Raw genomic sequence first — 15,373 nt, 5'->3', positions numbered from 1 at the left:
AAAAGGCTGGTTCCATAAGCTCCCGGGGGGGGGGGGGGGGGGGGGCACTGGGTTTGCAGACTGACGGTATGTGCGGGCCAAAAATTGGCTTTTAAAATTGCACCCTTACAGTGCAGCAAAAATCAGTGAAAATCATACCCTTAGAGTGCATTTTCCCTCAAATTTTCGATCCCTTTTGTGCAAAAAATGGTCAAAATTCTAGCATTTTTGGTCAAAATATCTAGATTTTTCAAGAATTTTCTAATGGACCCTTACAGTGCATCTCTAGTTTTTCCGACCCTTACAGTGCATTTTAAACATATTGGAAAAGGTACCCTTAGGTCCCGCACATACCCGTCGGTCCTTTTGCCCAGCTGCCCCCCCCCGGGCATAAGCTATGAGAGAGTTCTTGCACTGTGCTTATTTTGCTTTTGTGCCTCTACCCTTCTCGAATTAGCAGGTAAAAACTCAAAGTCGTGAATATCTCGTGTTTAACTTCATTAATAAAAAACATGGCATTTTCCTGTCTACATCAGGTCTTGCCCATTAGCCTGGAAAACATTTTAGTCTCTCTCCAGGCTAGCTAGCTTCCATAGATAATAATCGAGAATCGAAAATTGCAAAACACCAAAACACCACCAACTCTTCTTAATCAGAACTTATTCCAAGTCCCCGTCGAGGACTCATAAAAAACTCCTCTATAATTCGAATCTCTCTATAATACGAACAAATAAGATTCACCATTCATTCGATTCCACAAAGTAAGAGTTGATTTAATATACAAGCTTGCCACGTTTTTTAAGCCTAGTGAAAACCTCCGCAAATTCTCTAAGAATAATCAAATACAACATACATGTACCAAAAGACATACACAAATAAAAATAAAACCAAAATAAGAATAGAAAAAACAACTATAGAGAAAAAAATATTGAAAATTTTTTTTTCGTCGAATGAACAAACGGACGAAAGGACTATTTTGACAGAGACAGCGCTGACAGCATGATAATCAAACTATAAATAAGCGATTTCAAAAGAAACCTACCTATCTGACTGTTTTCCTATTTTTTCCTTGACTTTAATTTAATTTTATGTCATTATCATTTTGAATGGCAGTCATATATATAGATCACCTGAAAGTTGTATGTTTTCTTATAACTTGAATCATAAAGACTCAGTTGTGTGACAGGTTGATTTTTATAGCTACACTACCAGTTACTTCACTTTTAAAGGCAAAATAATCCCAAAAATTTTAAGCCCATATAAGGTCTCAATAAAAAGGACCTAAAACGTAAAAGTCTTCTTTGAATTAGGAACCTTCAACAAAACACTGATCTCCGAAAATAAATCGCAGCAGTTTCGGTGAAAAGAGCACTGATCTCAAAAGTTAGTTAGCTGGAATGTTTTAAAAGTATTTGTTGGTATGTTGGAGAGAATAGTACGTACCTACAACCAAAAGTTAGCTGGCTGAACGTAGAGTGGCTTAAAATGAGCATCCTGCCCTTGTACTCACTTAGACCGCTTTTAGTAAAAGTTTTTAAACTTTTTACGTCGAATTTCAATTTTTTTTTCAATCATTTCTGTACATAGGATTAGTGCGTGAGCACGAAACTCCGAGTGATGTACTTTTACGCATTGATTTATCACACTTGTTTTAATACTACTTTTTAAAAAGATACTTGAGAAAATGTAAAAGTTCTTATAAAATCCAAATTTTTAATCACGTTTAAAGTCTTTTGACCGCGATGCCAAATGAATAGCAATTACAGTTTGTTTGTGACTAGAGCATGATGAAGCTTTACAAAATACATAATGACTTTACTTACTTAAAAGTTATAAAATGGCATTGTCAAGGTTTTAATCTAATGGGAGGGCAACTCGTTTAAAACACACACACAAAAAGAAACCTAGCATCCTCTCTACTCTTTCTTTCTATCTGTCAAGCACAGAAACAAACTTTCATTTTTATAAGAAACTGGCTTGTTTTGATTAAGATATAAAGACCAATCCACTTTACTTATATTTAAGAAGATAGACCTACTTCAATTTTTCTAATAAAGTTTCAAAGCCTCTCAATTTGGAGGCTACGATATCTTTTATCTGAAACCCACTCCATCCTTTCATAGAATTTTCATAAAGCGTTCTTTTAAAAACATAACGGAAATAGGGACAGCCCATCTTCCCAGGAGCACTATGAGTTTGTCCAAGTTTGGATGCATCTCGTTGCCATTAGTAACAAGAATGCCATAATGCCGGGACAAGCTGGAGTTTTTACAAGCTCTTATTTGATTTGGTTGGTCGTTAAGATGTAATAAAAGAATCTTATTACTTTTTCTAAAGAACGCGTCATCTCTATCACTTTAAATGACCAATTAGTGAAGTATCTTGTAAAAACTCCAAGGCATCTCATAATGCCATCCACCATGTGATCAATAAATTTTCTTATGGTTTTGGGATGTGCTTGAATCACAGATATCAAACATTCCTTTACACAATAGATAGATAGGCTAACTGTCTTCCCGTGAAAGTGCGTCTAGTTGGAAAGTCGATTAGTCCGATCGGTGGTTTAAATCTCCTTCGATAATCTAAATTCACTCATCCAAAAGCTCCTGGTCTTGTACTACAATCATGGTCATAATATTTGGCAAAAAAGGAATTTCGCTGAAAAAAATTTCAAAACCGCAAGTAGTTTTTTAAGGGTTGGAAAGAAGAGTCGTAATTAAAATTTAAGATCTGAGGATCCAAAAGCTTTCGAATAGACCCGACCAGGCTGTGAATATAGCCAGGACGCCATTACACGCCTCCCAAATCGAAATATCCGATTAGATAAAGCTGAAAAAGTCATTCTCGCCCGACTTTAAATTCTGCAAAACGCTAAAATACCCATAAATGCTGACTATGATTGTAGGTAATAAATGGTCATCGAAAATATTTGAAAACCCGGATTTCGTATTTTTCTTAGTACCAAAGTTGATAATAAAGCACAAAAATTCAAATTTCAACAAATTACGCAACAAACTTTAACATAAAACTCGACTAATTTCACAACAGTCCCATCAACCATAATAGTTCAACAACAATGTCTAAAACATTTGAAATAAATAAACACTTGTCTTTATAAGAACCAGTAAATTTTTGCCGAGCCTGAGATTGTTCTTAAATTCATATTGTTCCAAACAATAGAGCTATTGTTCTGAAGACATAAGTCTGAGGCTGGTGTTCTTATAAAAATTTTCTTGTTAATAAAAATAAGCGTGTAGATATAAATTCCAGATCTTCCTATCTAAACACCTAGTATCAAGAAAAATTTCAAGGTGTGCCATATCCTGTATGAGAGAAATCAAATGTAACTCCCGTGTTGTGAATTTAATTTCATTGCTCAACTCCAACAACAGAATAACCATCAGGATTAAAGTATTTTGATGAAAATGGCAAATCTCAAAAGTGCAACAGCTCCTGTAAAAGGGAGTTGAATTAAAAATCCACTTGGAAATGGCATAGATCTCAAAGTCAACCCCAGATTTATAGGTTGAATTCATAAGTGAAGCAACAGTACAATATACTCCTAATCTCAAAGTCAACCCCATTAGAACGTCCAAGCTTTAAAGTGGCAAAACTTTTCAATATGATTTGAATAAGACCAAATCCGAAGCCATCCCTTTAAATATTTGACCTCGCCCCCGAAAAAAAAAAGAAAGAAATAATCATAAAAACGCCATCAATTCAGTGCATTCATTAAAAAATACCAGTGACGATCTCAGAACCATATTTTCCAAAACGCATCATCTACTCGCTCTAGATGTGAACAGATCAAAAAATGAATTTATGACAGAAGTTAAAGAGAAAGAAATGTCTGACATCACCACACTGTAGAGGCTGTAGACTTTTTAAGATAAAAACTGTAGACGATTTAATGAATAGATGTACTTGTATAGCTTTTTACAGTTCATTACCTCAACCGATAAGCTTTATCAATTTCTTTGATAAAAATATATTATCCCCCATTGCACTTCTTATAAGATCAACTGAGTCGTTTACAAAAAATAATCTTTTGTCCATAGTCAGATAAAGAGCTTTTATGAGATAATCTAATGCTTGCCCCATTCATAATCATGGCACCCATAGTCAGGTATTTTCTCATCCTTAACTTCTCGATACCTACTCATCAATCTAAACGTCACCCGCGTTTTTTCTACGCAATTAACGTCTATAAGACACTTAGCTACCAAAGATGGCGGACGCAAAACCGTCACTCCGGTATTAAAAGAAGAAAATAAAGCGGAAAAGAAGATTAAAGGAGACAAAAGGCAAACAAAATTTGCAAAAAGGTGATTGTTTTTATTTGAGATTCTTCCACAGCGCTCTTTTCATTCTCAAAAATGCCGAACGAAGCTGAAACAGCCGAAAATCGAAATCAAGCAATCGTAAACAATCTTGTGGCGTGCGAGAGATGTGGACAGAGAAGATTTCGTTCGCAACGTGGTGTCCTGCAACATATTCCACACTGCAATGGACCAGCTCAACCACCTCCTGTACCACTACCACCTCGACCACCAGATCCACCTCGAGAACTCATCCAACCCGTAATGCAACAATTATTCATGTGGGGTCAGCTCAATGGTGACCAAGCTACCCGCGAATTGAAAGAATGCTACGAAAAGGTTGTTTATTGGCGAAAAAACATCTTCATGCTACCAAAAGGAGCTAGCGGTAAAGATTACATCAGAGAAACGACCCGCTTAATAAATGGATGGACAACCGAAAGCCCCATCAAAGAGTGTGCGATGTATGCAATCCATGTCATGCCCGCTCTTCTCCTGAATGAATGAGTGAATTCGACCAATTATTTCGAGAAGCTGACACCCTTCAAAAGAGACTGTCTAAGATCGAACGAAAAAAGAACATCAACGTGATTTCACGAAAATTCCGAGATCATGTATCAAAAGGCAATCTAAATTCGGCCATCAAGGTTTTGACGAACAATATGGAGGGAGGTATTTTGCCGCTAAACGATCAAACGAAAGAGTTGCTCAAAGTCAAACATCCGGAAGGTTGTAAAGCTCAAGAAGACGTTAAATTGAAAGGTCCACTCCCAAACGTCGAAAATGTTATATTTGACGTAATTGACGACTCGATGGTTTTGGAAGCTGCAAAGATCACTCGTGGTGGGTATGGAGACCTTCAGGCTTGGACGCTGATGGCTGAAGACGAATTCTTGTTTCCAGAGACTACAGAGAAACCGGCACAGACCTCCGAAAAGCAATCGCATCACTCATCAGAAAAGTATGCTCCGTCGAGGTTGAAGACACATCACTGGCGCCACTTTTAGCTTCACGACTCCGACCGATAGGAGTGGGAGAAGTGTTACGAAAAATTATGGGAAAAGTCGTCATGGCGGCTTTCTTAGAAGATGTGGTACGTGGATCATCTGACGTGCAAATGTGTGGTCGAAGTTCGGGAAGCGAGGCAGCAATCCATGCAATGAGACGAATGTATACAAACGACTCAACTGAAGCAGTCACCCTCTACGCAGCCAATGCCTTCAACAATATCAATGGAGAAGCACTAATCCACAACATAAAGTATGCAGGCCCCGAAATCGCAACATACGTTTCGAATTGCTACGCGAATCCTGCAAGACTCTTCGTCATTGGTGGTCTTGAAATATCATCTCAAGAAGGCACAACTCAAGGCGACCCGCTTGGTATGGCTATCAACGCTTTGGGTGTAACGCCGATGTTGAGCATCCTTCTGCTTCGTATTAGCAATCAGCACAATCGAATGGTTGCCTTCGCTGACGATATCACATCAGCTGGAACTTTGGAAGCGTTAAAGCAATGGTGGGATCATCTCCTCGAAATCGGTCCGTCGTATGGCTACTTTCCTCAACCGACCAAGTCATGGCTGATCGTCAAATCTGATCAACTTGACCAAGCACGTCAAACCTTTGCTGGAACTCAGATCAAAATCACATCAGAAGGCGAACGACATCTTGGTGCAGTGATTGGCACTGATGAAAATAAAAGTCAGTACATCAACAAGAAGATCGACGACTGGACGCAAGAAATCAACCTCCTAGCTGAAATTGCAGCAACGTATCCTCAAGCTGCTTACTCAGCCTACGTTAGCAGCTACCAACACAAGCTGACATACTTCCTTCACACCATCCCATCAATCAGCGACGAACTGAAGAGAGTTGATGAAGCAGTTCGACACAGACTCATCCCATCTTTGACTCGTTAGTCATGTTATCCTTGCCACCACGTCTCGGTGGCATGGGACTGAAGATCTTCTCCGAAGAATCAACTAACAACCATCACGATTCGATGAGTGCAACTGTTGTACTACAAAACCAGATACTGCAATCAGAAGCAGATGCACCAGACTCGAAAAGCAAGTCTCGTCTGCACAACGAACGTCAACAACGAAATCAGGTGAAGCTACGAGCTTTCCTGGACGAATCCGATGACGAAACCAAACGGATGATGGAGACACTAAACCAAAAAGGTGTATCAAATTGGTTGACGGTCATCCCAACGAACGAACGAGGATTTGAGCTAACGAAGCAAGAATTTTGGTACGCCATCAGAATCCGTTACAACTGGCCACTTGATCGAATGCCATCAATTTGCGCGTGCGGGTCCTCGTTTGACCTAGCACACGCGCTCTCGTGCAAGAAAGGTGGATTTGTGTCATTGAGGCACAATGATGTTACAGACATTACGTCTAAACTTCTGGAGGAAGTTTGTCATGACGTAAGAACAGAGCCCATTCTCAATGAACTCAATAATGAAGACCTTCCGAGGCAGGCAAATGTGTCACGCGAAGCAAGACTGGACATAAGCGCTCTCAGTTTTTGGACTGCTGGCCAAAGAGCATTTTTTGACGTGAGGGTTTTCAACCCGTTCGCTCGAAGGTACAGCAAAACAAAAATTGAGAACTGTTTATTGTCTAATGAGAAAGAAAAGAAGAAACGATATTGCAATCGTGTTCTTCAAGCTGGGAATGGGACATTTTCACCGTTAGTTTTTGCGGCAAACGGGGCTATGGGACGAGAGTGTACAATGTTTTACAAACGTCTCGCAGAAATGATTTCGGATGAGAGACATGATACACTCTCAAAAGTCACGAGTAACATAAGAACTTTTAAGATTGACGGTGAGATGCATTCGTGGATCAAGAGGTAGAGTGCGACTCCCTCAAGATGAAATTTAAATAATAATAGTAATGATAAAAAATATATATATTCTAGAGCAATTTAGATTTGTTTTATTGCATGCCGGGAAAGCCTCCGGAGTTATTGAATATTGTATTAGGCTGATACTTATATTTGAAATATTGTATTAATATGTATGATTATAGTTTAAAAAAAACTTTATTGACAGATAAAAAAAAAACTAACGTCTATTCCACTTAGCCCGGGTTCTTGAGCTCTAAACATTCGACTTTTAACGTCACTTTTAGCTTTCGAAAAGTAGCAGTAGCGAAAAAATCGAGTTTGCGTCAAAGCACTTGAAAGACTTATATTTTTCAAAAATCTTGGAACTCACTAAGAAACTGAATGAAAAATCCCATTTTTTTGATAAGGTGCTCGCTACATTAACCATGTCATTCACCTGAGTGGCCCTTTCCGAGGTCAAACTTTAACTGGTGAAAGTTCCGGACAAAGCCCCCAGATTTCACGTTTACCGTTAAAAAGGAACTTAGCAAGTTCAAGGGCTCTGATCATAGTGAATATTTTATTGTTTGAATCACAAACAGGTTGTTCCGATTCATTTTAGCCAGTCAAAAGCGTATCGCAACAACGGTTAACTATCAAAAAGTACGCTCAAAAATCAAATCACTTTCTGAGCACTGATTGGTTTATTTGGTTTGGTTACATCATAATTCTAAGATTTAACCAATCAGATTTATTTGATTGTTGAGGATCGGACTTTCGGATAGTTAAGGCCGTAAGTATGGTAGATACATAAAGTCTCTATTGAAATCTGAAAGACTGGGGAAGGAGGAGATAGCGCGTACAAGTCAATTGTTTATTTGGGGGCTTGCCCGGCTAGGTGATGTTAGATGGATTTTCGAACGTTACGTCGCAGTTTTTGACGAATCAAATGGCTAAAAATAGATGTAAAAATATGTTCAATCGGGCCAGAAACTTAATGATAAAAATTAACAGAAGCATTTTTTATTTTTGTTAAAAATTTATTACAAGACGTTTCGATGCTCTCCGAGCATCATCCTCAGTTAAAATGAAATTCGTTTCAAAAAATTTGATTAAAAGGTTAAAAAATCTGGTCAATTAAAAAGTCATTAAAATAAATACAAAGGTGCTAAATGATCGATAAAATATTAATTGTTTCTATTTAAAAAGTAACAAAGGAACTGATTTCTCTTGAACATTGAGTTTGGGATGTTTTTGTTTAATAAATAATGCCTCGGAGAGTTTTCTTTTAAAATTGTTTTTATAGCCCGAGCCAATAATTTTCATATTTTGCATGCTTATGCGTGAATGACCGGTTTGTTTGGAGTGACGTAACAAATGTGAGTTGCAGTCCTTTTCAGCATGCTCGTTTGCTCTAATTAAAAATCTTCTTTCGGTTTCTCCAATGTAATTGGCGTCACAATCGGGACATTGGCCCTCATATACAATGTTATGTTTGTGTTGATTTTGAATTCTATCTTTGATAGAAAAATTAGAACTGAGTCGTGTACCTTTGAAAGTTACGCGAGTTTCTGTGTTAGGTAAACAGTTCTTTAAATAGTTTTTCATTTTCTTGGTAACGAGTTCACCCTTTTCTCCTTGGTAAGGTAAACAAATCTGCAATTTCTTTGTCGAATTTTCGTCAATATCTAAATCCGGCTGTTGGTCGTCATTTACTGTAATGTGTGTTTTCTTTCTTTCTGTTTCGATTGTTTGGTACACAAACCATTTTGGATATCCATTAATATCGATGAAAACTTTACGTAAGTGGTCAAGTTCCATCTCTAAAAGGTAGTCTTTACTAGATATTGTAAAGGCACGTTTAACTAGTCCCGTAAGTGTGCCTTTCTTCCAGACAGTTGGGGCAAATGATTCCCAATGTAGGTAGATATCTGTGTTCGTTTCCTTTCTGTAAACGGCCGTATCAAATCCTTTTGAAGTGCGAATGATTAAGACATCTAGGAAAGCTAACATAAAATTTCTTTCCTCTTCATAAGTGAATTCAATGTTTTTATGGAATTTATTCAGCTTTTTCAAAATTTGCTCAAGTTTGCCTTCTTTTACTTGAGCAAATTTTGAAAAAGCTGAATAAATTCCATAAAAACATTGAATTCACTTATGAAGAGGAAAGAAATTTTATGTTAGCTTTCCTAGATGTCTTAATCATTCGCACTTCAAAAGGATTTGATACGGCCGTTTACAGAAAGGAAACGAACACAGATATCTACCTACATTGGGAATCATTTGCCCCAACTGTCTGGAAGAAAGGCACACTTACGGGACTAGTTAAACGTGCCTTTACAATATCTAGTAAAGACTACCTTTTAGAGATGGAACTTGACCACTTACGTAAAGTTTTCATCGATATTAATGGATATCCAAAATGGTTTGTGTACCAAACAATCGAAACAGAAAGAAAGAAAACACACATTACAGTAAATGACGACCAACAGCCGGATTTAGATATTGACGAAAATTCGACAAAGAAATTGCAGATTTGTTTACCTTACCAAGGAGAAAAGGGTGAACTCGTTACCAAGAAAATGAAAAACTATTTAAAGAACTGTTTACCTAACACAGAAAACTCGCGTAACTTTCAAAGGTACACGACTCAGTTCTAATTTTTCTATCAAAGATAGAATTCAAAATCAACACAAACATAACATTGTATATGAGGGCCAATGTCCCGATTGTGACGCCAATTACATTGGAGAAACCGAAAGAAGATTTTTAATTAGAGCAAACGAGCATGCTGAAAAGGACTGCAACTCACATTTGTTACGTCACTCCAAACAAACCGGTCATTCACGCATAAGCATGCAAAATATGAAAATTATTGGCTCGGGCTATAAAAACAATTTTAAAAGAAAACTCTCCGAGGCATTATTTATTAAACAAAAACATCCCAAACTCAATGTTCAAGAGAAATCAGTTCCTTTGTTACTTTTTAAATAGAAACAATTAATATTTTATCGATCATTTAGCACCTTTGTATTTATTTTAATGACTTTTTAATTGACCAGATTTTTTAACCTTTTAATCAAATTTTTTGAAACGAATTTCATTTTAACTGAGGATGATGCTCGGAGAGCATCGAAACGTCTTGTAATAAATTTTTAACAAAAATAAAAAATGCTTCTGCTAAAAATAGATCACGTGACGTTCGAGAACCAATCCCACCTCACACAGCTGGGCCAGCCAACCTCCATATAAACAGCCCCTTAGATGATCTTCACAGTCGGCTATATATTCAACGATACAAGCTAACAGTGGTTTCGGATGAAAGCGAAATTTTTCACTTGACTTGGAGTTATAGCCTATACTAGACGTCACCCGATACAAGCCTACTTGACTTGGAGTTATAGCCTATACTAGACGTCACCCGCGTTTTCTACGCAATTAACGTCTATTTTCGGGGTTCGCGTAGTGTGAGTCCCGTACGAACTCCAGAACAGGACATAGTTTCTGAGAGTTTTTCAAGAATCTAATTTGCTTTTATTTATCTATATATCTATTTATACGAGTATCTTTATATTTATTGTCAGTTTATTATTTTTATTTTTGATTGTCTATAGTTTATTTCTCCAAATTTTATAATAGTCTCATCTAATTTAAAAAAAATCGAGGATACAAAAATTAACGTCTATTCCACTTTGCGACTTTTTCGAATGTTTTGAGCCCGGGTTTTCGGGCTCTAAACATTCGATTTTTTGACGTCACTTTTAACTTTCGAAGCTCCTGCAGTAGCAAAAAATCGAATTTGCGTCAAAACACTTGAAAGGCTTCTATTTTTCAAAAATTGTCAAAGTGGAACTCACTAAAAAACGAGATGAAAAATCCCGGTTTTTGGTGAGGTGCTTGCTATTGGAGTTAGGATTTTCTTCCATAGACGCTGTCGCTTACGGAGAGACCATCGAAAATGTAATATTGATTATCACTCTTTACAATTCAAGAATTTAGGTGCGGCGCTTAATAGAGAAAACACGGTAGGGAGTTCAAAGTCTCTATTTTAAGACTCCCCCTTATCGGTTAGACTAGTCATCAAAGTAACTTAATCATGAATGATATAATCTCCTTTTTTCATAGACCAATTTTATTTTTTAACAAGTCGAGACCAGTTTTGAGGCAATCCCCGTACGAAAAATTTGATCCGGAAATAAAAACAGGACGTCATTCGAGTATGGTATGATTAAATCCAAAATAAATCTTTATTGCAATCAAAGAATTCGACACTAGGAATAGATTTTGAATAAATCTTCTCATAAAAAGGGACTTTATCATTCGATAGGGTAGACGGTAGCTAATAGCAACAGTATGCATCTTTGCATTTAAAAGACCGGAAAGATGTTTGAACTCTGTGTGAGAAAGTTCGAAGGAAAAAACATGATTGAAAACTTGAATGTACATAAGGAGGTATTAATTATGATTGTACTCTTAACGGAAGAACGAAATTTATGAATGGTATCTTATAATAATGGCAACATAGCACACTATGTCGATAGAAAGATATCAAAACAAATCATGCTAAAAACAAAATGATAGAAATTTAAAATTCTGAGGAACCCCTTCTGTAAAGCAGAGCGCCCGTCAATGGAAAACGGAAATCGAAACGTGACGGGAGAGGTAAAAAGCCGTGTGTAAAACAGCACTCCCTAGCTCCGGGGGCTTGTACAGAATCAAAGATTCAAAATCAAAGCTATTACAATCAATCTAAGCCATAATTCCAAAAATGGAACAGGACGGAACAGGACGGAAGCTTTTTATATCTAGTACGGCGAATGAGGAAATTTAAGCGATTTTATAGCGATTTTACCGACGAAGACGAAAATTTCGTTGCTTTTTGTGAAAATCTGGCGACCGTCGTACCTACCGTACCCGTTACGTCGTGCCTGAAAATGGCTCTGGGGCTCATGGAAAATGCATCATAGCTAAAAGAAAAATTCAAGAAATTTTGACGATCATTTTCTCATCATGGATATGATAATTAGAAAACCACAAGATGGACCAAGATGAGAATGTTTATGACTTTGTTACGTCATACGTGTATGTAACAGTTAAATTTGGAGCAAAGGTCATCGACTTCAACTAGCTCTTAGGTTATAGTTTCCAAACATCTACTGTATTAGCAATTGAGTTCACGGCCTGGAAGGGGCGCTACTGTTGAAACTCTCTGATGGAAAATGAAGCCACTTATTTTCCATCTACAACGCGTGGTCAGATATTGAAACGCCAGATTTAAAGTAAAACCCGCCATTCTAATAGCGGCGCAAAGCTTAGGGCTTCACTTTTTCTTGCTTGAAAAAGTTTGAAGATTCCTCTCTAGTCCTTTGGTCTTTAACCTAAAATATATTGACTTTTTTTACTGCGGCCCAAAGCAAAGGCCGACCCTTTATCTTCCACTGTCCAATTTTGAGCTTATGCCTTTTTGTGCTTAGGCGAAAACTTTCGACCCAACTAGGGCCGGTCATAAAACAATGCCAATAAGAGCCTGCATAAAAAACTTTTAAGAAATTTTTATAACCGAGCACTCTTAGTAGTTTTACTACAAATACTGATACATAAATCTAACTCCTCATAAAAATCAAACTCATTACAGACGCCAAATAGAGACACCCAGTCACAGACTATAACCCTTACATCTAAAAGCTGCGTAAATGAGATTGATCAAATCAAAGATTTACTATACACTGGATAAACGACTCATAAAACGATGGAGAGCGATCATTGTATTTTCTTTGTTTCAGAAAACAATTGATGTTCAAGCTTTGTCCGCAAAGGACAACTGTCATGGCGGCTCGAAGATGTCTGATTTAAAGAACTTTTTATCAGTCTTGTTTTTAAAAAGTTCCTAGCTCTTTCTTTTGGTACATTTTCAGAAAAAAAGTTTGAAAGTAAGGCTAGCATACCAAGCTGGATACATTTGTGAAATCTGGTGTGAGAAAATTATCATTAGACAAGAAATTCAGACAAAATGCTTATAGTGACACAAAATTTTCAATTCTCAGAAGAGCTGAAATAAGCATACATAAGACTTGAGTATCTTGGCTCCACTGTGGTGTGAAAATCCTTTGGAGGCACGTGGTGGCACAGTGGTTTATTTGAGGTTGAAGTTTGAAAATTTCCGGTGTCAACATTCAATTTCTTATACACAACCACAGATCTGTAAAGCCCGAAGGGCTAGATTTGCGGCTTTTATCGAAAAGTGAAGCCTAGGTTTGGAAGGATTTCCTACCAAAGTCACGTGACTAAAATATGCAATTTCACCGGTTTGAGAGATGTGAAATAGCGTTTGCCGCCTACTTTTTTTGATCTCGCGCTCCGAAAACAATTAAAATGCTAGATCCTATCCATCGGCACGAAATTTAAAAAGGCAAATTTTTGCTTCACTTTTTTTTGCTGGAGAAAGCTTAAAGTTGCCTATCTAGCCCTTCGGGCTTTACAGATATCTGTGTACACAACACGTCTTTTGCATGTTTCTCACAGCTTGAAACGTCATAACGACTTATAATTAGCAATTAAGTGGAAGAATCTGACTCTCACAGGAAAGTTTTGAGTCTCTTTTGGGAATTGGATGAGTGGTTTTCGATAAGAAATGCAATAAAAATGCTTCGAAAATTCATTTAATGAGGGAAGGAGTTTGAACAATAATATCATTACTGCGGACATAGCTAGTACACGAGAAATCGGCAAAAATCTGTTACTTGTATATCCAGTGTATAATAAATCCTTGATTAAATATACCAGAAAGTCGAATTATGTCAAAGCTCAAAAATCTCATCTCCAAGACACATGGTCAATCTAAAGGTCATAGCTTCGAGGATTCATCTAGTTTGATGGACCACTTTGACGATTCTCATCCAGATTTGGAGCGTAGTGGTTGGTTAAAGAAAAACACCTGAATCAAATGTCAACCACTAACATAAACATTCGATATAGTCCAGTCGATTCCGGACCATTTTACACTTCCATACGTTTTTCTGCTACTATCATGCTGTGCTTTCCATTCCTCTAATATTGCAAACTAGGTTATGAGCACGTCGGATCAGTAGGAACCATACAGAAACCTAACACTCATTGTAAAGAAATTTTAAACTGCTGTAACGTTTCATAAAGTGATGTCAAGATACCCATTTAAACAGAACATTACCATAATGACATCATGAAGGAGCGCGTAGTATCGATTGAGTGAAACAAATAAGGGAAATGTTTACACTCCTCCACGCATGTTATTTAGTTTGTTACTGCTTTTCACATGTCAATTAGAGTGATCAATTAACATATCTGAAAAGTTTCAATTTTTATGCCATATAAAGGTTTGTAAAAGTTTCAAATAACAATAATAATACTCTATAGGTTTCTTCAAAAAGTCCGACACAAACGATCTACTGTGCTGAAGTTTACATGGCAAGGACAAAGAGTACCTTCAGTGACTTTGGGGTTTAATGGTTATTAGCATCTATTTTTAACTTTGGAATTTCCAAATGAAAAAATGTCAATTTCGTTGACAAAAAAATGACTAACGAAACATGTTGTTTTTAGGGTCATATGATTGCCATGGGGAAATTCAGATAACTAGCAGTAATTCTTTGGTTTATACGTTTTTTTTATAAGAGCAAACTATATAAGAACATAAGGCTTCGATGGCCAAAATGTTAAGAACAATAAGTTAAGAACATTTTAAGGCTTTGTGGACTCAAAAACACCCTATTTCTTAGAAAAATGGTCATATTCACAAAATGGTCAAAATAAGAACATGTTAAGAGCAATTTAGTGCTAAAAACTCAAAAAGTTAAGAACATTTGAAGGCTTAAACCTTCAATCCTTTGTAGTTGTGATTCAAACTGAATTAAAAGCATCATAAGAATTACGGGCTTTATTAAAAAAACATATCTTCGAAAATTGCGGAACCGATAAATTACAACTAACTAAGAAACGGAAGTTTGCGGCAGTTACAAACACAAAATGTACACAAAAACAAAAAATCTTCTCTGTCTCTCTTTCCCTGAGAAATATTAAACTCCAAATACTTGAGCTATGGGCACGAAAACATATCTGATAGTCCGATGCGGATTGGCGGCCGCCCACGCCAAAGCTCTAAAGCAGGTCAACTTCTAGGCTACGTCATATCTTCCTTCGTTTCGAGCTAAAAACTCCTACTCTTCGTAAGGCCTAAAAGCCTGGAGCTGTCTATTGTGTAGA

The 15,373-nt window shown here is 37.0% G+C and overlaps 1 protein-coding gene across 1 annotated transcript; it reads right to left on the bottom strand.

Annotated features, from left to right (window-relative positions):
- Positions 1–8,332: 8,332 nt before the first annotated feature.
- On the bottom strand, positions 8,333–9,148 carry LOC136804159 (uncharacterized). The gene has a single exon (XM_067060893.1). The coding sequence runs from the start codon at positions 9,146–9,148 to the stop codon at positions 8,333–8,335; it is 816 nt and encodes a 271-aa protein (XP_066916994.1).
- Positions 9,149–15,373: the final 6,225 nt, after the last annotated feature.

This window comes from Clytia hemisphaerica, unplaced genomic scaffold (assembly GCF_902728285.1).
Source record: "Clytia hemisphaerica strain Z4C2 unplaced genomic scaffold, Clytia hemisphaerica genome assembly, whole genome shotgun sequence".
NCBI classification, from domain to species: Eukaryota; Metazoa; Cnidaria; class Hydrozoa; order Leptothecata; family Clytiidae; genus Clytia; species Clytia hemisphaerica.
The sequence above is the reverse complement of the archived record's forward strand: the minus strand, read 5'-3'. Positions and strand labels throughout refer to the sequence as shown.